Source organism: Poecile atricapillus, chromosome 21 (genome assembly GCF_030490865.1).
Source record: "Poecile atricapillus isolate bPoeAtr1 chromosome 21, bPoeAtr1.hap1, whole genome shotgun sequence".
Classification (NCBI taxonomy): domain Eukaryota; kingdom Metazoa; phylum Chordata; class Aves; order Passeriformes; family Paridae; genus Poecile; species Poecile atricapillus.
Window position 1 is genome coordinate 1078607 of NC_081269.1, and position 24640 is coordinate 1103246.

Consider the following 24640-nt stretch of genomic DNA (forward strand, 5'->3'; position numbering starts at 1 on the left):
CCTGTGGAATTTTTACCCATTAGTTGCTGGAAAACCCTGACTGCAGGTGCTTGGTGGGTGCTTGAGAAACGCAAAGAGTTCAGCTGGGCCCAATGGGAAAGGGGGGCAGGAAAAGGGGAGGGTGAAGACAGTTTAGCGGCTTCTTCAGCTTCAGAGAAGGACACTTTGCTGGGAGCTGTTGCTGCGGAGAGAAGGGAATTCGCCATCACCCCGACGGAGCTGCTGCTTCTTCTCCTTCTTCCTTTCTTCGTTGGTGGCCTCGCACCCCCTGTCCTGCCGGGACGTGTGGCAGTGCCAGGCACCGCCGCGGAGCTGCTGATCCACCTCAGCCACCGGCCCGGGATCTCAGCTCATCCCTGCTGTTCCACCGGCCTGGGATCTCAGCTCATCCCTGCTGTTCCACCGGCCCAGGATCTCAGCTCATCCCTGCTGTTCCAGCTGAGTGTTTCTCAGAGCCCTGCAGGAGCACCGGGACTGACTGCCCGCCCGAGGGGGTTTGTGAAGCAAAGCCTCTCCTCCATCCCTTCCCGTCTCACTGAGAAGGCTGTCACGGGGTGCCTGGTTCTGTTTTCTTGCTAACGGTGTAGTTATTGTTGTTTGTGTGCCTCATTATACACACTACTAACGAACTGTTATTCCTATCCCCAGATCTCTGCCTGAGAGCCTCTTGATTTCAGAATTATAATAATTTGGAGGGAGGGGGTCTACATTTTCATTCCAAGGGAGGCTCCTGCCCTCCCTAGCAGACACCTGTCTTCCAAAACCGAGACAAGGTAGCTTGGTCAAAACAATGCAGCCATTAGTGGTGATCATGCCCCATGTCTAGAAATTATACACTTCCTGATAAGATTTTAGCGTTTTTTTGGACACGCCTATGAATCGCTCTGTCTGTAACAGCCTGATGGTGCAACCTGAGGGGCCCTCAGACTGAAGGACCAGGGTGTGTGGATGGTACGTGGAGTCCTGCGATGGGAAAAAGTCCTAATCTGGGAACCAGCAACTGAAGATAAATAGGTGCTGTGTAGAAAGAGCTGAGAGATGGATGTGTTTGCTGGTCTGAGTATGCAGAAGGCTAAAAAATGCAACATCATGGTTCAAAGGGGAAGAGCTGATTTAAAGTCCATTATAATTGTACATCAGGAAATTTGTTACAGTAATTAAATGCTAATATAAAAAGGAGATTCAAAGAGATAGCTTCCTTAAAGATTGCTCTCAACCACCCAAGGTCAAAAGTAAAATGTAAGTAATGCAGTTGGGAAGTTGGATCTTTCTGACTGAATAAATGTCACAAACGACAAAAGCCGTAACTCAAAGTTTTATATTTGAACATCTTATTATATTGCAGGCCATGGGAAGACACATTAGGTTCCAAAGAGGTGTCATGTAGGGTCTTGTGCTGATAATCCATCCTTTAATTATTTCATGGAGGTTAATATTGCTGCAGTAGTATAGTAGCTTGGTCTTAGCAGTCAGTAACGGGTTTTAAAAGAAATGGGTTTAATGGAAAATTCATAAAGCAGTGCAGAAAGACAGAACTGCTTGCGATGACATTCATGCTTTTTTAGGATTGCTTTAAGGCTTTATTTTGCAGTTGGTTTCCAGGAAGAAAAAACATTTTCTCTCCTATTATGTCCTCTCTTCTAGTATGGTTTACCCACTTTTTAGCTGCAGTTCAGTGGAGAGTCTGGATTCCAGCTTGTATAGTGTGGTTGTTGTTCACTTTAACAATCTCAAATGTTAAGCTCTCCTTTTTCAAATGTGGCATCTCTATTTTGTTCTGGTTGCCTGCTTATGTCTCATGACTTCCTGAGGAAAACTGAAAGCTTGAGGGAATTGCATGCATATTTCTTCCATTTCTAATATTTTGAATACAAAATAAGAAGGCAAGTCTACATGGAAGTGAACATCAACATGGCTTTCAATGGCATGATAGCTCCTTTTTTGTTGGTTGTTTGGTTTGGTTTTTTTTGTTGGTTTTTTTTTTTTTTTTTTTTTTTACTGAGACATTCTGGTTAATTAAAGTTAAGTGCAATAAACAAAGAGATGGTTGAGAGGAAAACCTGCCTTGCAGACGAATTGGGTAAAGCACATAGAATATCTGCCCTTGCAAGATGGAGCTTGAGAGAGGATATGTTCAATATCTGTGAACACATCTCAAGGTAAAGAGCTGCTTCAACTAAAAGACAACACTAACCGAAAAATATGTGGTAGGGAAGGACAGTGTGAGCTATGCCTCTGTCCAGGCTGTTGGTGTGGGTCATGTGCAATGACCCATGAAGTCCTTCACTATTCCTATTATCATAAAAGAACCCTGGCAGAACATATGCAAGTGATATCTTCGGGTGTCTGTACATACAGATGTATAATGTATATACCATGTATACATATTTTATACAAAATGTATAAAGAAGCAGCCCCTATACCTCAGCTATTAAGAAATGGTTGGCTACAATTTCTTTTTTTGTTAAACAAGCAGGTTTTTGACATTACAGAGCTAATGCATATTCATAATTTTTGCCAGCTCTAATTTTACCCACCTAGAGTCTTCATTAAAGGACATATGCATAATTAAATTGCCTTCTTGAGAGTTTACAGCCCATCCTTTCTCACCATTTACAGGTTTGAAATGATCAAAATATTTTTTAAATTATCCTGTAATGCTGTATAAGGCTGGAAAGGCAATGTAATAAAATGTTATTCTCAGAATTTTCTTATTTTGTGGTGGGCCCAAATCCTGGTTTGTGGTCTCAGGCATGTAATTCAGTGAGGCTAAGAGCAATTTCTTTCTGTGAAGTATTTGTGCTCCTTCCATAGTCTGGGCTCAGACTCTGTGGGCTGTGACCTATGTCCATCAACAGCAACTGCTGCCCAAATTAAACTTTAATGCATAATTACCAAAAGAATCAGCTCTTTACTAAGTCAGAGTAGAGATGATGATAGTCTTGTTTTGTAACACCCTTTTTTATCTGCTTCATGGGAATGTTTCAGTACCTGGGAATTTCTGTACTGTCCATGGTGTTTGGCACTGCCACAATATTATTTGGGGTTTTTTCTTGGTGTCCATGTATGTGTGAGCAGTGCTCCTGCACAGGGGCTGTGTGGTGTCCCAGGGAGGGCTGTGCCACCCTGTGCAGGCACCACAGGGTCTTACTGCTTGTCTTTAGCTGGGTTTACAGCACCCAAACTGAGTTGTTTTCTTTGAGCTATATGCTTTGCATTACAAAAAGAAATTGTTCTCCTTGTGAACAAGCTCAGTCCATTGCAATTCCTCTCCCCTTTGTGGCCCTTGTGAGCCTTACTGCCAGGGAAGGCACTGAGTATTGGGACAGGCATATGACAGCCCCACAACAAGCCCCATACCAGGCAGGTGGCACAGAGATGAGCTGCGTGTAAGGTGTGAACAGGGAGAGACTTGGGTTGCAGCGTACTCCATGTCCTGTATTGTTTTTAAAGCACCAATGATACACAGGCAGAGGAAGTTCAGCTCCCTTTATATAAACTTGTTTTATTAAAATTAGTATTTTCACTCAAATTTTTAAGAAATCCTTTATTTCACATGAACAGACGCATCTCGCAGCAGGGCAGTCTCTTGGGCCCCAGGGTTTAACCACCTCCAGACTGCCCAGTGGCCTGGGATCATGGGGCCAGCTGCCCTGCCAGCCCCGTGTGCCCCTGTTCTCTCCCCACTGTACTCTGCAGGGTCAAACAAACCTCAGGTGACTGCAGGAGTTAAAAATCAAACCTGCATGTCTGCTGAAGGGAACTCCAGAGGGCAGCTCTTAGTAGCTGTGGTTTTTCAGGCTGGACTGCCTCAGAAGTCCTCCAGGGATTCAGGGAGGAGGCAGGAGGTGCAATCCTACCCCTGCTGGGGTTGGAAGGATCGGAGTTCACCCTTTTTGCTCCTGTTCCCCAGGTGTTCCCCGCTGACATCAGTCCAGCCTCGATGTGGCCATTTCTAGAACCAAGAGCACTGACCATGGTGACATTTAGCCCTGGTGTCCCCTCAGACCCACTGTGACTCTCCAGGTGAAGAGATGGAGATGAAGAAACCGGTGCTGAACCCCTAGCAAAGGTGGCACTCCCTTCTCTGCCACCCCTCTGGAGTCTCCTCCATGCCCCTCGAGCCAGGTTTGGGGCTGTTTGGGGTTGACAAAACCCAGGCATTCCTAACTGCTGCACTGCTCAGCAGCTTCCACAAGTATCTTTGCCATAACTGCTAAAGAGGTCTGGACGGGTTTTTTTGTTGTTTTTTTTTTTTCCACTTTTCTTCTTGTTTGTTTGTGGATTTTTTGTTTGGGTTTTTTCTGCTTTTTTAAGAAAAAAAAATTATATTTTTAACCACAGCAGCATGATACCAGCATATCATCTTGGCACATACTCCCTGGGCAGCCCTGAGAAGTTTCTTCCCCTTAGGGCTTCATCCACTGTCAGGATATATCTGTTGATAAGATCTTTCATTTCCTGGGTGAATGGCTCAAAATTCTTTTGCTTAGCACCAGACCGCTTAAAATTCCCGTCCCTGTTGTTCTCCACACAGAGCAGCCGGTCCTCTGTCACTGTCACATTCAGAAACTCCACCATCTCCTTCAGCTTGGGGATGAGGCTCTGCTTCAGGTCCTCATAATGGACAATGAGCAGACGCTTCCCATACTTCAGCCACTCTAGGACATGGGAGGCCCACCAGGAGGCATAGCTGTTCACAAAATCTGGCCACTCTGGATCACCAGGAAACCAGGAAAATGAGACACTGTTAGCCATGCTGCACATCAGCAATTTTCCTTTGTCTTTGACATTAATGATACCTTGATCTCTATTTGCTACCTTTGATAATTTCATTACCTGAAGTCAAGACAGTCCTAGTGAAAGCTTTTGGGCTGGACAAAGAGCATTTGTGGCTGGAATGTAACAATTTGCAGTTTGCAGTATGGGAAAGCTGCTCCCAGCAGACTTTTTTATGGGAGCTATTTTGTCAGTTTTTGATGAAAAGGTCTTGAGTTGTGTCTGATGAAAGGTGATGCATCAGCTTGGGAAAGAAATATGCTGTGACACAGGACACTTCCCCCCAGCCCTCTGCCAAGCCACAGCTGTAATGCCTAAAATATGTACAAGGAGAAATGGAAGCCAAACAGCTTTTCTGCTGCAGTCTGAATGCAGCAGTGTATCCAGGGGGGAAATTGCAATCACCAGCCAGCTTGCCAGTCAAACATGTGAAGTGTGGCAGGCAGGTTCTGAAGTCTTTTCATGTGTTCAAGGGACACTGAATTTCAGGTCCATTTATTGCTATTATCCTTATTTTTCTAGAGTGCAGTAACACTTGTGCAGTGCTGTAAAATATCCTTCATGAAATGTCATGCTCCATTCGATACTCCAAATCTTAAATTATATTTCTCATAGTTATTACATGCTGCAGGGGCAAATTTTCTTCACCTCAGCCTGGCAAACGGGCTGTGCACAGGAGCGTTGCACATGGGCCTGTTTTCTATGCCCAACAGTGCAGTGGCAGTGATGCTCCCGTGTGCCTGTGGCAGTGGTGCTGCACTCCCCTCCCCTCTAGGGGTGGACATACAGCAAGACCACAGCCACCGCCACCATGCAGGTGTCAGAAGTTTTTGGTCTGATCTCAGCTTCAGCAGGACTCAAGTCCCACTGTATTTGTTTGCAGTGCTCACTCAGGTCCTAGCATGTCCCCCCTTCCCAGCACTCCGAGAAGATAGGTTTCAAACCAGCCTGTGTTGGGGAAATGCTCACCTTTGCTCTTCCAGTTGCGGTCGGTGGCATAGCCCAGATGGCCAGCGTATTTTCTGTTGAACTCTGCCATCAGTGATTTGTATGGGTTCCTTATCAACAGGATCGCTGAGTCGAACATTTCAATCTCTGTCTTGCCACTTTCATGTGTTTTCACACAGATGGTCCTTCTACTTCTCCAGTGGTCTTTTTCTCCTTTAAAACCTGTTTTACAAGACACAGTTGTTGGCTTTTTTGCCTGATTATGTATCTGTGCCTTTTCCTGCTAAATCATTCCCTACAGTGGTGTAAAGTAGGTGTGACAGTACCAGTCAGCTAAACCATGGTGGAGCCCCAGGCACCATGCTGGGCATGTGCTGGCAACCAGGTTATCCCTCTGCTGGGGGAGGCATCCTCAGCCCCGCACTGCAATGAGGCAACTTTTCACAGGGCCAGCGCATGGTGCTTGCTGAACTTCTGCCACCTCAGGATACTGTTCTCCTAGAGCAATTAGTAACGTTTGAAAATTTAACCTACGTGTTTACTGAAAGGTCTTACCCACAGCATTTAGGTAACTGGTCTTTTGGACCAGCCTGTCAGGTGGGAGCAGCACATGTGTGTGTGCACAGGGCACCAGTGCAGGCAGTGTGCACATTTGCAGATGGAGAGCCTGGCTCTTTGTGAGGACAGCTGCTCTGTCACAGCAGCGTGCTGTGGGAGCTGTCCCTGCTGCCATCTGCACTGCGGGAAACTGCTCGGTCCAGGCGTGTTTAAATTGTACCAAACATGCTGACAGTGACAGCCATTGCAGGCTCAAGCAGAAGGATGACAGAGCATTAAGTAAAGCTCTGTGCTTTGGAAGGGCTGCCTGTGTCCCATCTCTTGGGCCCCAGTACCTTTGTTGTAGAGGGCTCCATCAAAGTAATAACTTCCTGTGTAGTATCCTGTGGCATGCTCTATCAGATGGCGTGCCCATGTATTCCCAGCCCCAGGAAAGCTTGACAAAGCAACAAATACTTTGGATTTTGTGGTTAAGAATTTCCTGTCCGTGCAGCGGGTGTCTGTGAATGGAGAAGATATTTCATTGTTAGCATTGTGGCTTTTTAGTAATTCCACTGACAGATCTTGATTACAGAGTTTATTGCTTCTTCCTTCTCTCTTTTAGAAGTATAGGGTATCAATCTGGTCTGGTTGTGAGTCAGCTACTTCCTAAAATTAATTCAGCTGTATGAGGTCAAAGAGATTATCCTCAAAGAGGTTTCTGCTGATTTTGTGTAAGGCAATGCTTTTTTGATAAAGCTGCAACAAACCATTGTACTTGCCAGCAAGTTGTCTTAAAAGGTGTTGGGTAATGAGAGAATGGAAAGATGCGTCTTCACGAGCATGATTGCAAGGGAGGAATTTAGAGAAAGCCTGTTTCCTAAATTCCTGCCCATATGGAGATACCCACTTCTGTGGCTCAGACTGCTGTAAATGAGATCACTTTTACCCACTGCAGAAGGGGCACAGCGGCTGTTCCCAGCAGCAGTGGCCCTGGCCAAGTGAGGCTGGAGCTTGTACCTTGCACAGGTGTCTGATAGACCAGGCAGTACTCTCCCCCAGCAGAGCTGCTGGCGTTGCGGGTCCCACTGCAGTGCAGCCTGTCCGTGCCCTCGTGCAGCGAGAACTGCCTGGTGGGGTACCCACAGTAGCATTCCTGCCCTCGGATCACTGCCAGCGGGAACTCCTGCAAAAGAGGGGAAACAGATTGGTGTGTGAATGCCATGGCATCAACAGCCTGCAGGGAATGCTGCTGCCATGCAAAGAAAATAAATCTTCATGAGGCCACTGTCAAGATCAAAGCAGTGTCATTCTAAAGTTCCTGCTACTTTCCTTATACTTCTTTATACTTGTGTTACCTTGCTTCTAGATAGGAAACCTACTAAGGTGTGCAATCATGAGGAAGGTGTAGTTAGTGTTGTTTGCAAGGAATAAATTCCTAAGGAAAATTCTTGTCTGTAAGAAGTCTTTTTTAATGGGTTTGATGCAGAGTAATTCAGGTTTTGGTGTACCAATCTTACTCAGGAAGGGTAAGAGGCTGCAAAGATGTGTAGTGGTAGGGCAGTGAACCCCCAGCTGCTGGGCCAATAGTGGTAAGAATTAAAAAAAGTTCGAGGGAAATGTGCTAAATATTTGCCAAAAAAATTAGCAGTTGTTTACTGGCCCTAAAATTCAGGTTTTCTACTGTTTACCAAAAAGATTTGGGTTGCCTTACAGTCCTCCGTGGGCTTTCTTGGTGGCACGGGGCTGTGTGGGTAGGCAGAAGGCTGAAGGAAGTTCAGGGAGTATTTGAGTGCAGAACCTTCCAGTCCATCTATTCCATACCAACACTTTTTGCCTTTTGAAAGTCTTTTGGAGTCTGGGAGCATGTGACAGGACTGCTGAGCAGCTTATCTCTTGCTCTTTCCCATGCACTCATCCTCTGATAAGGAGTTAAATGCAACACGTGTGCTGTGTGTGCCCAACAGCCTACATTTACTTAGCGAATGAGATATGACATTGTCAAAAACTATTTACAGATTTGATCCAAGGGCAAAACAGTTCTGGGTTTGCCTGCAAACAGAAATTTTTCCTTTACAATGAGGCCGTGTTTCTCAGTTTGAGAAATTAGCAAGTGTCCCTGCCCTCAAACACAGCCTAGAATAAAAGTGTTCCTTGTACCTTATGCCAAGTGGCCCCTGCAAGTGATGAACTTTTCTGGACGACTGGAGGTTCTGTGAGGCAACAAGATAACTTCTCTGTACTCCCACATCTTCAGAAGGTCGTCAGTGCAGGGTGCCAGTGGTGCAGTGTCTGTCCCCAGGCAGGCTGGGTGGACAGGCTGACCCTCACCTGCACAACCTTCCCACAGTTTGGGCAGCACATGAGTGAGGAAGGAGAGAAACCTGGAGTGGGCTTTGCATGGGAAAATCTCAAAATTTTCCTAATATCCAAGGTAAAGCTCCCCTGGTGCAACTTGAAGCCATTTGCTTATTCTGTGGGAGAGGAGATTGCGCTGGGGCCATGGGTCCTGGTCAAAACACTGTAATCAGACAGCTTTTAATTGTTTTAATCAATTTTGTGATGCTGCAAAAAGTAATTGAACATTGAGTTCAGTGCATGAGGCTGAATGTGGCTGCGGGCAAAACCTGACCATACAGTGAACCCTATGTAGAAAAAGCCAGCCCCATTGGAGAGGGGAGGACAGGGAGGGAACCAACAACCACTAAAGCAGAGGGTGCCCTGCCCCTACCCTGTGCTTGCTGCCAGCCCACATCCACCCTCTGGCAGCATGTATCCCCATGAGCTGCAGCCACCTCCCCTGGGGTCAGATGTGGCTCAGGGCTTGATTGGAATGTGACACGGAAACAGTATTGATTTCGTCCTGGTCGATACTCATCACTTAGAGCAGCTTGCCTGTGTATCATGTCTAGTGGCACCACTTTGATGACTTTCCCTCCCGCCATCTCCACTCCAGCAGTTGGACCAGATGCATCACCGGGTATTTACTCTGAGGAGTTTTTTTCCTTTAGAAACTCATTTACAAATTCAAGCTCTAAGGCACTAATCTCTGCCCTTCCCTCAGCAGGTTAGAATTTAAAATAACAATAAAAGAAAGGATGTGAAATGAGAACTGTTCTTACTTTCTTGGAGCAAAATTCAGAGCACGTCTCCACCGTCAAATTGGGCTGTATCAAAGAGGCTGGAAAGGTGTCTGTTAAATTTTCTGGAGCTCTAAAACATCCTCGATAGATAACATTCCTCCCTGCAGGGTTATGAAATAAGTTTATCTTAGGAAACGATGTCCACAGTATCCTGCCTCTTTCACAAAGAATAATATTAGCTTCAGAAGCCAAAAATAATAAAATAAATTTTGTATTACAAAGACTGCAGAAATAACAGAAACTATAATATACGCTAGAAAAACGTGTTTCAAATGGTGTGGTATTGAAAGGAGCACATGCTTTTATCTTTGTACAAACCACGGGAAACAGCACTGCAGCACCGAGTTTGAGTTAAATTTCACCAGCGAAGGGCATTGCTATTGTTTGCGGGTCCCAGTTTCCTCTGAAGACCTACTTTCCCCTCAATGAGTTAAAAGTCCCATATAAAAATCTACAAAGCTTCTGCATCAGAAAAGGAAAGGAATGTAAATGGCCCCTGAAAACCCCCTCATCGGACCCACCTTCCTCTTCAGCTGCCCCTCTGCTCCCACGCCTTTTCAGGCCAAGGGAGTTTGCTGCAGCCTTTCAGACTCTAAACCGGTCTTTTGTCAGCTGCTCAGGGAGATCAACTTTCATTGTGTCTTCAGCACCAGCCTCGGATTTCACCTGCTTCTGCAGAAACACCACAGAGCTTGGCACTAGTGAACGGTATTGTCAGAATTGATGTGGGAAGTGAGTTGTATGACAGGAGAGACGTGGTGCAGTTAAGAAAAAAAAGAATTAGTTCTGCATGAATTTATTGGCAGAAAAGCCCTGACTCTCTAGCAAAACCCTAGAACAATCTAAGGAGAAGCTGCTTACAGTTTGTCCTTGTAACTATTCAAACCATTTACTAGAAGCAGAACTGTATCTCTAGGATGACTCAGGTGATGTGAAAATAAAATAACTCCACCCCAAGCTGAAAGGAACAGGAGTCCACCTTGGACCAGCTCCCTTGAGCATGGCCCCAATGAATAAAGAGAGTGTTTGTACTTCTCAGAATGTTCTTGAAAGGTCTTCTACTAAATCTCACACTGATATTTAACTCCTGAAACAAAATGTTTACAAATATGTTTAGAGTTTTCTCAGTGTCAGGAAGAAAGCTTGACCTGCCTGCACCAGCATTGGGAGGGAGCAGGATGCTCCATGGAGAATCCATGGATTACACTGGACACAGCTGGCTCTGTGTGCTCTGCCTGCTCTCTTGCAGGGGGAAGGACACGCTGAAGCACGCAGGACTCTGCCACAGCCACCCCTGGCCACCACAGCTGCACCCTCCAGGCCTCCTTCCTGTGACACGGGGGCTCGAGTCGGGGTGTTCAGGGAGAGCGATGGGAGACAACAAGCCCTGTCTGGGAAGGTTTAAGTGGAGATGCCATTGAATCTGCTCCGTGTAAAAGACTTACATGAGGTCTGTGCTCTATGGTACACAGCGTAAATCATGGGGGCCTTTACAGTCTCCGTCACTTTCTAACATACTTGGTCATTGTGATTAATACTTCTGCTGGCCCTGCAACTGCCTTGTGTCAGGGGGATTCTTCAAACAGACAATTATCAGGTATTACTAAGGGCAAGAAAATCACATGTCTAGCTTCAGGTTAGGCTAATTTGAGGAGTAATTAATTAATAATTAAAAAAATAAATAAATGCTGTCTTTTCATGAGGAATATGTATATATATTTAATACTGGAGGTTTAAAGAGTGATGTATGTCCTGGGAAACCTGCCAACGTGCCTGTCAGCCTGACAGTGGCAATTTAGGTCTATATACCTTTGATATATAATTTATATGTAGCTGGTTGGATTATTGTACAAACCTCGACTTGTATTTAAGAAGAAATGAAATACCACCAATACTGGCACAACCTAAGGTCTTGATGTTTCTTCTCAGCAAAGAACATCCAGAACGTTTTCTGAGCTTGCCAATTGCAAAGAGTGATACGCTGTTTAGCTCTGTTACGTGCCTAAAGTTTTATCCATTGAGCCCCCCATGGCAGCTAACTGAATGATGGGTATAGTGTGTTGCCATCTAAAGATGGAACAAAATTCCCAACTGCTGCTGGTACAGAAGTCCATGGAAAAGAAAACTCTGGTCTCTTTTCTCTCAGGAAAGGGATTGATGTGGCTCTTTCTGTCCTCCACTTATTCCTCACAGTCACAGACCACTTTGTTTAGGATCATCTGAGTGTAGGGTGGCCTTGATCTGAATGATTTTCTGCCCTCCTGTTACAGGGCATCTCTTACAAGGCTATTTATTAGACACACATGGGTTTGTAGGCCTTCAATAGATACCAAATGGAGTGTTTTTTTCAGCTGAAATTGTGCTTCTGTTGCAGTCATTCTGCTTTGTGCTGAGTTTCCTCCCTGGTGACAGGAACCTCCTCTGTGGCAGCCCTGAGGCAGCGTGCCAGGCACATGTCCCGCTCTGGGGTGGTGGAGCAGCACTGCTATTCTGGGGACGAGCCAGGGACCAGACCAGCAGCAAATGGACATTGTGCCCTTCAGGCACCTTTGTCCTTTGCTGTATCAAACTCTGGTGACAAACGGAGCCAGACAAGCAGCAGGGACAGCCCCTGTGCTCAGCCTGGATGTGACATCGCTCCTTCGTGGCCTCCCTGTCCGGTCACACTTACTCCGCCTGGTTCCTGCCCGCAGCTGCTCCACGCTGTAGACCGAGAGCCGGTTCACCCCTCCACACACGGAGCCCTTCTCCCCCTTGCACTCGCTGTTGCACTCCTCAGGCTTGGTGGCAGCAGCTGGCAGCATGTTCCCACAGTAGCACTCTGCTCCATATGCCAGCCCCGCGTAGCTGTAAGCCCTGCAAGGAGAAATACCAACCCCTGTCACTGAGGGGTCCGTCTGCTCCCCAGTTTGTACCTGAGGAAGGCAGGAACCTGTACCCATGTCCCTGCATACAGGTCCTGCTGCCTTGCTCTGGAGCTGACTCTGTCCTGGAGACAGTGTGGCCTCTGCAGCAGGGGCAGCCCCTCAGCAAGATACAGGCTAGAGACCAATACCCATCAAAAGATGGATATCTTACAAAGACTATTTAACAAAAAAAAGTAATTTTTGTCCAGGACAATAGAGAATATAATGTAAGTAGCCATGGTGCCATAGAGAATAGGCAGCAGTGCAGCAGTCTGCTTCAAGCAGAGAAGCAGAGCTATGCTGTGCCTGAAGGTATGAGATAATCACTGTTTTCATAGATGCTGTATGTTTAACATAGGAATGCTTTTCCCATCTCAAATTCAGTTCCACTTATTGTCAAAAAAGAGAGAAAACTTGTAGTGAATAAATACCACTCACCTCTCAGCACAAGCTTCCTGACAGTGAGCTACTGTCATTTTTCTTAAGTCATAAAAAACAGCTCCCTTCAGTGTCCTCTCCCTCAAATCGTGAGTGAAGCAGCCCATGTAGGTGCCTGTGTGCATGCAAGACCAGGGTTAGGCAATGCATATGGGATGGAAGGGAAAAACCCATCCCAGGGTTATCCAGTGCTTCACGCTGCGAGCAGGGCTGCATTTGGCCAAGTCCAACCTGTCTGGGGTCCCACACCCTCTGCAGACCTCTCCATTGCTACTGAACCTTGGTAAGGGGTCAGTGCCACTGTCCCATGTGTTATAAATTATATTGTGATATTGGCTTTCGCAGGTATTAAGATGAATATTATATGTTAAATACTTTTTAGCTATGTATGTACTTTTTTCTTGTTAACAAGTTTTAAGCTTAAAAGAATTTCCTAGGTACAAAGCAAAAAAACCCCAGAGGGCAAAGACAGTGGGGCCCAAGCTGTTATCAGGAGAAGAACAATAGAGCCCAAACTGTTATCAGCAGAAGATGTGAAGCCCAGCTGCCCTCAAAGGAAGGATAAGAGGCCCGGACTTTTATCAACAATGACCATTTGCAGGAGAAAGGAAACCAAACTCCAAAATAATGCTCATCAGCAAGAATAATGATGACCAGCAAAAATCATGCTGACCAGCAGAAAATTAAAATTGTGCAAGAGCATATTCTAAGAAGACAGAACTAGGGAGGGGACATGTTTTGAATATGCATTAACCCCTCACAGCAGGGGGGGATAAAAAGAGTGTTCCCAAGATACCAGGTGTGTTCCTGGCAACTCGCCAGGGCACCCGGCCGTTTTAACCCTTTGCTGTATTTCTTTTATCTCCTAATTGTCTTTTTGTTTATATTAAATTCTTTTTATAATTTATTTAGTGAATCTCATTTTTAATACATGGAAATGGGCAAAAAAGAAACAAGACTTTCCCTTCCCCAGGTTCCTTTCAGCAGACCTGACATTGCATAGCCAGACTCTGTGACCCACACGGGACTGCAGCTCCTGCATGCAGCTGCTGTCTGCTCAGCTCCCTCCTTTGGGTGACAGAACATGGCAGTTCCCTAAAGTACAGCAGAATGTAGCCTTCAAAATGCTAAAAACTTCCAGAAATCCTGTTGGATTTCTCCCAAGTGTTCTTTAAAATCTCTACCTGATAATGAGATGGTGCAAGAGAAATATTAAGAAAATAAATTTTCTTTGGATATAGAGAGTTACATTAAAGCTGTAATGGAAAGATAAATTCACTTTAAACTAGGCAGCACAATGCAGCTATCGCACTGAGCTATCTCCTCTCTGGTGCAGAGGAATCTCTTCAAATATGTCTTGCTTTACTTAGCATAGGAAAGATAAATATTTCTCTTAGACTGCATTCAGTGCTCAGGCTAATTTTTGTTGTCATGAACAAAATACTGTAAAAATCCAGCCCATTATTTAATATACAATTGGAACAATGATGTGGAGTCCTACTATTATACAGCAATTATGTGTCTATAAATACATTTTATCATCAACATATGAAGGAAAAAAAGAAATTTGATTTTAGAAATAGCAACATTGAGATGATAACACAGGGAAACTAAATAATGTAAGCTGTGGATAGGAAAATAATACATGGTGAAAAATTAAACTAAAAAACATTATATTAACTAATACACAAGGAAAAGGAAGTTTGAGTTGCTCCATCAGAGATTTTTGAGCCAGGAATAATAAATCAAACATTTAAATATTACAAACACATCAGTAGATTCAAAGACCTGCACAAGGTAATTTGCCAACATGTAATTAGAAAATTCACTAGCTGTGAATACACACCATTAATGATGTACGAGGCAGGCACCTACAACAAATATGCTCCACATTTTATGGGAGACTTTTGATTTGGGTACTTCAACTCTGTAGCAGCAGAAAACTGAGGATGTGGGGCCAAAGAGCCTGAGTAGGGGTCCTGGGCAGGCCAGCCACTGTCTGCCCTCCTCCCTGTGTCCCTCCCAAGCCACCACCAGCCTGGCACCAATTTCTCATTCACATCCTCCTATGAATGAGTCACGGAGATTTTACGGTCTCACAGTGGCATGTCATGTCATGTCAACCATACAGTCCTTGTCACCTCTGCATCCTGTTCAATGGCAGAACCAGGCCAGGGTAACTGGAAATTCCATCCACTGGGAGCAATCAGAATAGAAAACATTCACTACTGTACTAACAGTATTGGCCAGTGTCTCTGTCAGGAAAAGTGTGGTCCCTACCCTGAGTCACTTGCAATGTCAGCAGGTGAGATACCCTGGCCTGCAGAAAAAAAGGACTTGGATTTTCTCACCAAGGACCATGTGCTCCTGGATGGAGACAGAGTGAGGCAAAGTGAGCTGGGAGGCTCACAGGCTGTGGCCATGCCATTGCTTGTGGCTTGGGTTAAAGGTCTGCCTCAGGAAGCCTTTGAAGGGCTGGCTAGCAGCCCCTGGGCAAAGAGGGGCAGAGCTGTACTGCCTCAGAGCCACGGCCTTATTAGAATGGCACCCATGAGGTGTGCACAAGCCCAGTCTCCATGGTCAGGCAATGCTGCTCTACTAAGCAGGAACCACAGGGCATCACTGAAACTTTATTAAGCATTATAAGCACAGAGGAGTTCATTAGGTCTTAAAAGGGATCTATAATGAAATAACAAGCCTCTAAGTTTACTAGAAATGAATTGGAGAAGATAACATGGTCTGCATAGGTAGTTAAGTTTTAATTAATTACCTTCAAAGACATTCCAATGCTTGTTAACAATATTGTTATTAATAATGTGCTGTCATGTTCAATCAGATATTCAAATGATGCATATTTGAATCTACAGTTCAAGATGGTGAGATGTACAAATAAATAGTCCTTCTGGCCCCTCTCATCAGCAGTTAGAACCTCAACAATGCCCTGGCTGAGCAGCTCTTAGTCTGTCCTCTGCCAGCAAAACCCGCAGCATCCATGGAGCAGCTTGGAGCTTCAGGTAACTCCAGAGGTTCAGTTTGCCTGACTCACACTGTATGACTCATCTCCTACCACTATCGCCTTCTCATTCCCATTTCTGACAATTCCCTCAGAAAGCAGCATGATGTGGAACCCATTTTGTGGGATTTTGTGCCCTTTTGTTTGGGAAAATTTATTCAAACAAAAAGCAGTTCTGAAATGTGGTGTCTAGTCATCCAGATCCCATTCCTGTCTTATTATCAGTGAAACACCTCCAAGAACAGCTAGTTCTTCTAAAAGGCAAACCATCAAAGATTGCAAACTCATAATTTGCTGCTGCAGTGAGGGTACAGCAGCCAGCCAGCATAGATCCTTTGTACTTTGGCCTATGCATATGCCTAAGAACTGTTTTGAAAGTGGTGATGAGCAAGGAGGAAGGCAGACAGCAGGGGCATGTGATGCTCACCTGTGTCTGCTTGGGATCAGCAAAGCACGGTCTATGTGTGTGCCAGGAAACGGGTAGGGTCCATCCCTTACCTTTGTGTTCAGCAGTGTGCTTCATTGCTTTAAATCCTGCTGTCTGCAGGGGCTCCTGCTCGCTGGTGAGCCTGTGAAACCATCTTCTCCTCAGCTGCCTGAGCTCTGAGTTGCGAGATAAGAGCCAGTGCGGGCTGTGCTGCTGGTCCAGGGCTGGCTCCTGCAGCGCATCCATGCCCACCAGCAGCCTGAGGCCAGGGCGGGGGCTCTGCAGGGTCCTGGGCTCTATGATCCCAACCCTGCTCATCTCCTCCAGCACTGGCAGGGCCTGGTTAGTGGGGGTCCCACGCGAACCTTGCTGGATAACCAAGCGTGTCCGCTGCAGTAGCAAGAGGCTGCCAGCCATCAGGTAAGCTGCTGTGAGGAAGAAGAGCAGAAACTGGGTCCGGCGGAGAAACTTCTGTAGCCTGAAGAAAGTTTTGGCCATGCCCTTACTGAAACTGGCCCTTCACACTTCCCAATGGGCCCCCAAATCTCCGTCTGGCCAGACACTCATTCCTCCCATAAGTTCAGGCCATAACTTTGGTGCCTTCTCCTGATGAAAAGCTTCTTCCCAGCCAGCTGCAGCATGGAAGAAGCCTGGTGTGGCACTGCTGCCAGCCTCAGGCGCCTAGCTGGCCCAGGGGCTCCTGGGGTGATGCCTTCATTGTGCCCTGCCGAGCTGCCAACAGCTGATGCTGAAACCTGAAAGACCAAGGGGTGTAAGGCTGGTTCACATCCAAATTGAAAACATCCACCATCAGGGTGGCTTTCCCCCACCCACCCCTTTTGGCTTTATCTGAGCATTTCTCCATCTGCTGTTTATAATCATGCATGGTAAGAACTATAGTCCAATGAGATTGATTGATTGAGCTCAAGCAAGTTTCAGATCTTTGGATTTTTTTCATTTCTTACTTTTAGCTTGAAATGCCCAAGAAATACCTTAATGATGAGGTTATTTCTCTTGGGATGTTTGGAAAATAAGTTCTTTATTTTATTTTGTCAATAGCCAACATCTCCATCCTTTGTCACTGGATGAACAGGCATCCTTTTAGGGAGGTATTACCAAATTCCTTTCTTTCAGCTAAACAGTAGCTCAGCTACAAATGCAGATCAGAAGGAAACAGACATGTGGGTGTGTGGGAGGAAAAAAGAAATTGCATCAACTCACAATAGATAAGATAATAATTATTAATCTCTGTGCAGCACGAAGAAGTTGGGCTTTATGCTGGAAGGATATTTGGAGATTCTGTGTGTGTTGCTTTAACAGAAACCAGAGATCCTGCTATATTTTTTTAGTGGATTCATGTTGCCAACTATTGATGTGGAGATGCATGTGAAGAAAAACTAGTGAATGTTTGAAAAAATTTCAGCTCAAGTTCAGCAGATCTCTCTTGACTGCTGCTGGGCTTTGCAACTTTAGTTGTGCTGATGTGTACCACGATGGGATTGTCTGGGCAAGAAAAGCTCCTTTGTGCTCTAGGGAACCTTTAACCTCCCATGGCAAATAAAAGCTGGCATGTCCCCATAAGTTCCTGTTTTCCCAGTCTATCCTTTCTCTATGGAGCCAGGCAAGTATTGAGAAAAGATGCAGTGTTTTCCAGAAAAGAAAATATTATGGCTTTTTCTTAGCTTGCATTTGGGGCACACTCCTGAAATCCACAGTCCTGGCAATGAACATCTGCTCACTGTTTCTCATTTCAGTAGCTGATTGAAAGTTTTGTGGATGTTCACTTATGCTGCTTTATTAAATAAATGTTACCAATTAAGTCTCCATCCATTACCTTTTTCATTAGGTCGTGCAAATTCTTTCTGTCTTAAATAGCAATTAAACCAAAGATCCAAAGATCCAAAACTTCTAGGAAAAAAATAAATTAAGGTTCAGCTAAATTTTTTGACAGTTGAGGCTAAATTCCTTTCGTGTGACCTTGTAGCCTCAATTCCTAAATGAGGCTGTCAAAAGCCAGGAGTCTCTGTCTCTAATTTTACAATTCAGGTGATCTTGAAGACCTGATTTGGGTACTTTCATTAATGGTATTTTTTTTTAAAGTACATGTATGCTGATTTTAATTGTAGAGGACTGAGTAATATCCAAAATAATATCCAAATAATAATATATCCAAATATAATAATATCCAGAAGTATTCAATGTACTGATTCTTTCTCCAAGGGCTGGTGAGCACAAACAGGTGCAAAGCACTGCCAGGCTGTAGCATCTTCAGTGAATTCCGACTGCTCTCTCCACAGTAGAAGTTACACACCTCCTTTGCTCCAAAGCCAAAGAAAATGCATTGATTTACACCAGCTAAAGAGCTGACCCTTAGAGTTAAATTATTGAAAATCTCTGATCACTGTTGTGAGTGCTCAAGAATTGCAGTAAAAGGGTCAGAAGTACTGATACAAATGAATGGAAAATTAGCCATAATTAGATCCTGCAGGTTGTTACTGCACTAATTCATCTGAAGAAATACTGTCTATGAGCATAGGTAGGATTTGATTCACTAGTTGCTCCTGCCATGCAGCTGCTGTACACTTGAGCTGTCCCCAGTGGAGAATGTGTGATCTGAAAGCAAGCAGTGTGCAGGTATCAGCCACCTGAGGTTTGGACTGGGGATGCCCATGCTCTGTGTGATACCTCGAGGTGAGGCTGGGTCAGCAGGGCAGGTGCCCACACACCTTGGGGCCAGGCACTCCATGCTACCTGAGGCAACCCTGTCCAGTGAAGCTGCTGAGAACCCTCAGTGGTGAGATGGCAATGGCTGCAGTCACACACAAGCTCAAAAGGTTTAAGATTTCCTCCCCCAGCTAGCACCAAGATAAGGCTAGATAAATCTATCAGATTTGCAGTCATTTCTGACCAGCTGTAATTCAGGGTTTCATAGCTCTTTTGATTTATTTACTGAGAGAGATGCTTCAAGGCCAAGTTCTCAGATGAGTCCCAGTTGCTGTGTTGAAGAGGTTGTGCTGGGGCAGCTGGAGCTTTCTGGCTTATCAAGCAGTGCCCACATCTTGGCTGGAGGAGGGTCATCAAGACCATGTAGCAAAGGTCAGGCATGTTATGCTTGAAATTTCATTACTGGCCCAATTTAGTCCCTTTTAATGCCACTTGTGTGCTTGGTCAGTGGATTTTGGTAGAGTTTCTCCATGCTTACAGTGATGTAAATTGGAACAGTTGGGGGCCGCATCATCACCAGGATGAGAGAATCTAGCACTTGCCTGGGCAGCATGTGGCAATGCCTCCTGGAGCCAAGGGAGACTAGTCTGGCCAATGTCTTCCCAAACAGCACCTGGACAGGACATAATGTTCTGCCTCCACGAGAGCAAGATGGAAAACTTGCTGTGCATCAGCAGAACTGGAGAAAACACCCAAGGTATCGGACCTAATTTAACTGTGCAGCATCCAAACATCAAGAAATGATTTGTATTGCTCCTAGTGCTCTGCCACGTATTTGTTGGTTTAGTAAGGAGAAGCTGCTTTGGAGTCTCAAAGAGGTAACTCTGCCCTTGCCTAGTGGTTGAAAAAGTTCAGATGGTACAAGGCAATTTTGCTGCATTCAACATGATGTGTCCGAATTACCTCCAGATGCACTGGCCCTTAGAGCAGTTGCCATGACAGTATATTGTAGTAAAACCCAATCAAATAAATAAGCAGACTCTCTGCCCACGACCACTGCTACAAATGTGCAACTCAAAAATTAAATGTTGCTTTTTAGTAGGGAAATAGCAAAGTGCTGCTGACATAAAAACTGTCATTTGATTTTTCCATAAACTGCATATTGCAATATCATCAAAGTATGCCTAAAAGAGTTGAAGTATATCACTTCTCATGATGATATTTAAAAGGAAAGACCAAGGAGGAAAGGACTAGTATCTAGTAACAGAAAACATGGCATTTGTCTTTTTCATGCATGTTTCTCCTAAAATGAATGAAGCAAAATGGAAGAAGACAAGTCTTCTATCCTTGTTTATTAGTTCTCACAGCCAAAGGGAGCTTAGGACCATATGAATTGGAAGTTGTTAGTAAAATCATAAAATTATAATTGAAAGGACAATGATGGATAATTGATGGGCAGTGAGAACTGTTAAATGGCAGAGGAGACTGCTAGGTGAAGAGGGCAATGAAAGGGTTAACACTGAACTGAAAAAAGGGCAATAATAATCACTGGAAAGTATCAGCTTTGAGCATGGTGAGTGAAAGCACAGATCTACAGGGTGCTGGGACTTCAGCAGGGAAAGGATCCCCTGCCACCAAAAAAGTTGCTATAAGGAAAAGCAGGTCAGTACCTTGCTTCCAAAATGAACTCGCAAAGTGTAACAGAGGATGTCACACTAGGCAGCTGCATTAATGTATTTGTAGAGAGAAAGAAAATAAACATTATAAAGTTCTTGGCAATTCTACTCTTCTAGCTGAAGGAGCATTTATGGAATTTTTAAGGGAAGACTGAATATTTTCAGTGACGCCAGGAATGCTGGTAAAGGCTGAAGACACTGAAAACAGCCCCAGACTCACAGGTGAGGAGTTGCTTGACTGAGGATTGTCCCTTGATGTGTGCTCAGTGCAGAAGCTCAGGTCAGTGCTGCATTGACAGCTGCAGGTCATCAAGAGTCGGTCCTTGTCTAAAGACCAGCAGGATTTTACAAATTCAGAGTTGTTGGCAAGGAAGCAAGATGATGTTTCTTATTGTAAACTGAAGGGAATTGGACTCATGATTACTATTTTTAGAAAAATCCATCCCTAATCCATGTCCCTCCTTTCTTTTGTCAGCTTTCTTTGAGGACAAATGCAGTCAGGCCTCAGCTGAAGGATTCTGTCTTGCAGACTTTTCCTTGGATACACAATGCCATTTTCTCAGGGTGTTTTGGAAAGTCAATACAAATATCATATTATGTGAATGCACATAGGAAGTAAAACTCTTAAGAAGCCACAATTTTGATGTTGGGACCCTGTCAATTATTTGCAGTTCCCTTTATTCCAATAGATAAAATCATTCTGAGAAACTTCAAGCACTTCTTACAACTTAAAAAGTTTTCCTTTCTAAAGGATATGTCTGTGCTGACCCCGCACGTCTCCCTGTTAGGTCTGCCAACAAGCTGGAAATTAGGTAGAAGCACTCAAATTTATCCACATGCTGTGATAACAAGCATTGCAGCTTGAAAGGACTTTCCAGTGAGTTTACCATTGCTTGCTACACATGGGCTTCCTACAAGATGTAATCAGATTGCAAAGTTATCTTTGATGGTGAGATTGTGTTAAAACCATTAAATAACACTGAACTGTGATAAATAAGAAAAGGTATTTCTGTGGAGTCAGCAGAAAGATGGAGAGAAACTCTGTAGTCCATAAACTGGTCAAATAAAGTTGAAAGTAACACAGATTTAATATATATATAATACCCTGTTTATTCAGTACAGGAGGCATTTTACTGTGATAGATAATTCAGCTTTGGAAGGGAAAGGCAATGTCACAGAGCAGAGCTGCAGCCTGAGGCTGGAGAAGTCAGCACTAACTTGTGCAAATCCTGTCCCAGCAGCTCTTCCACCAGATATTCAACTTTTTAAGACCAATTTTTTAGCATAGATAGGTGTAAATCCAGACAATAATGTTGTTGGTGAGCCTGAGGTGAGGGTTGCAGAGGAGCCTGTGGGAGGCAGATGGTCCAGCAAGGCTTATTATGAGTGCTGACTTGGAAAGTGCTCAGGCACAGTTTGAGAAGAAATCACACCATGGTATTTATCCATTAATCCCTCACTTTTTACCTAGCTCAAGTCATAATGCAGCAATCAGCAGGACTGATTCCATGCCAGGATGGAAGAGATGCATGCAGACATATGCATACCCACATTTCAGGTGTACGTGCGCATCTACATCCATGTGTGTGCATTCTGTAAACAGAGGGATGCGTGTTCCAGAGGTAACATACAGTCTGCTGTCACCATTCTCTGATAAACTGAAAGCTTTCAGCAAACTATTACTGAATCTCAAAGGCATTTTACTGACAATAAAACATTCATGCATGATGTACGTTCTTAGATATCAAGAGTTCAAGCACCCAGCAATGCTCTATCTGCAGTTTCCAAAAGTTCCTATGTGGTCTGTGGCTGAAGTTTTGTACAAGAATGTTGTAACAAATGTACCATGTATTTATGTTTGCCTTAGCCCACAGGAACTACAGATGAGATCTTTTCCTGTGTGCAAGGAAATCTACTAGAATTAAAATAACACTCTGTATTATAAAATAACTGTAACTAAATCATTAAAAGCATCTTTCATAAACCCTTCAATATCTGAATTCCTGCAACAATCACCTACTAAATATTATAGTCTATTTGTTCAGCACAGTGATGCTCCAGAAACTGATGGGAGAAGCTGAGCATTCCAGCCTGCCTCGCTAGGCTGTGACACAAACACATTTGCAGTGTCCACTGCTGACTTTTCAAGTATAATGTTCCGTGGATGCTTGGGGAAGGGCATCTCGAGAGCAACCTGCAGTCTTTGTAAATAATGCCGCTAAAGCCCCTTTACTTAGATGCTGTGGATTAATTCAGTAAAACAAACAGTCATTGAGACTGCAATGAATGCTGATAACTCAGCCCCTGCAAAAAGTTGTCCAGTTACTGCTCGTGCCCAGGCCAGCCGGCATACGGCTCGCAGAGGCAGATAGCGAACGGTGTAAGAAAAAGAGGAAAACCCTCACCTTTCTTTTGTGGCTGAGGAACCCCTGCTGTAGCCAGGCAAAGTCCTGTACAATCCAGTGAAATATTACAAAAGGCCGTAATGCATATCTGAAAAGCTGATAAATCCTTCTCCCTCTGCCCTTCCCTACTAATCCTTCTGCTGCCTCCCTCTTCCAGCGCGCATAGCCGTAATCCTGCGAGCACCGCTCGGTGCCGTGCCCGGGGCTGCGGCGCTCCGCTCCCTCCCGCTGCCCCCGAACCGCACAGCCCCGAACCGCACAGCCCCGAACCGCACAGCCCCGAACCGCACAGCTCCGAACCGCACAGCCCCGAACCGCACAGCCCCGAACCGCACAGCTCCGAACCGCACAGCCCCGAACCGCACAGCCCCGAACCGCACAGCCCCGAACCGCACAGCCCCGAACCGCACAGCTCCGAACCGCACAGCCCCGAACCGCACAGCCCCGAACCGCACAGCTCCGAACCGCACAGCCCCGAACCGCACAGCCCCGAACCGCACAGCTCCGAACCGCAATGCTCCGAACCGCACAGCCCCGAACCGCACAGCTCCGAACCGCACAGCCCCGAACCGCACAGCCCCGCTCACCGCTGCCGCCGGTCCCTCGAGGGCTTCCTGAGGTTCTCCGGGCTCCCTGCGGTTATCCGGGCTCCCTGCGGCTCTCCGGGCTCCCTGCGGCTCTCCGGGCTCCCTGCGGTTCTCCGGGCTCCCTGCGGCTCACCGGGCCGGGGCGCCGGGGTCCTGCGCCCTGCGGGAGCTGGCGGGAGGGAGCCGCTCCATGGCCTCCTGCTCCAACAGGCAGGATGGAAGCAGCCTCCGCGCTGCGCTGCCAAAATCCTCAAGCACAGCCAGTGCGCTCGTGTTTCATAACGCTCCTCTGCCCGAGGAAGCAGCCTCTCCTCTAAGGCTGCTTCACAGCAGAGCTCTGCAGCCTTCTGCAGCTGCCGACGTTTCCAGACCTACCCATTCCCTCTGCTTGGGTGTTTGTCCAAACGCACGGATGGCTGCATCGGCAGAGAGCTGAGTGGCGGCAGCAGCAAGCGAGAAGCCCTAATGCGATCAGCTGAACGGATGCTCCGTGTTTGTTTCTCGTGCCTCTTCCCACTAGGGGCACATCCCTTCAGAGCTGCCCCTCTGGAGACCCGGATCCCTTCCCAACAGGTCGAGAAGGTACCGGGAAAGCAAGTCCCTGACGGCGCCCCGGCACCAGCTTGGAGATTTCAGGCAGAAAATTGTTATTCTGGGAACAGGTGGCTGGAAATAAATTATTTATAAATGTGAGAGCTAAAAGGCGGTTGCTGGTGTCCTCAGGACTGCCTGTGCTGCCACCTTTCCTGCATGTTCCAGGTCTGTTCTGCTGCTGCTTCACTTGGAGATTGAGCAATTTATAATTATTCTTAAATAATCTGCATTCAAATGGGGGCTGGCTGCACCCCTGCCTAGGGTTTTGAAATACCCTATGGTCTACTTGTATTTAATGAAACCTGTGGAGATCCATCTCATGGAGTCAAAACAGAATGTGCTTATGGAACCAACCTTTGGTTCCTCTCTGTGCCAGAGTGTGGATCAGAAACATCACACCCAACACCTGCCTGGCTGTGAGAAAACAGCACTCAGGGGATTTCTTGGATTGTGGGAGGAAAGAGGGAATTGGGATGCCACGTGGGGGCTGATCCCATTTCCTGTCTGTATGCTGTACAGTGCT

General features: G+C 45.6%; 1 protein-coding gene across 4 annotated transcripts; it reads right to left on the bottom strand.

Moving 5' to 3' along the window:
- Nucleotides 1–3430: 3430 nt before the first annotated feature.
- WSCD1 (WSC domain containing 1) lies at nucleotides 3431–23972 on the bottom strand. 4 transcript variants are annotated; one of them, XM_058854647.1, is made up of 10 exons: nucleotides 23524–23972; nucleotides 22937–22981; nucleotides 16263–16946; nucleotides 12752–12866; nucleotides 12079–12263; nucleotides 9387–9508; nucleotides 7285–7450; nucleotides 6621–6785; nucleotides 5749–5949; nucleotides 3431–4715 (listed from the first exon to the last, which is right to left on the bottom strand). In XM_058854647.1, exons 3-10 carry the CDS (start codon nucleotides 16687–16689, stop codon nucleotides 4363–4365), a joined length of 1734 nt encoding a protein of 577 aa, XP_058710630.1. In that variant the 5' UTR covers nucleotides 16690–16946; nucleotides 22937–22981; nucleotides 23524–23972; the 3' UTR covers nucleotides 3431–4362. The 4 variants fall into 4 exon arrangements, with proteins under 4 accessions (XP_058710630.1, XP_058710631.1, XP_058710633.1 ...); XM_058854650.1 differs by having other exon boundaries at nucleotides 3435–4715; nucleotides 16263–16619; XM_058854648.1 differs by lacking the exon at nucleotides 22937–22981.
- Between the last annotated feature and the right edge of the window lie 668 nt (nucleotides 23973–24640).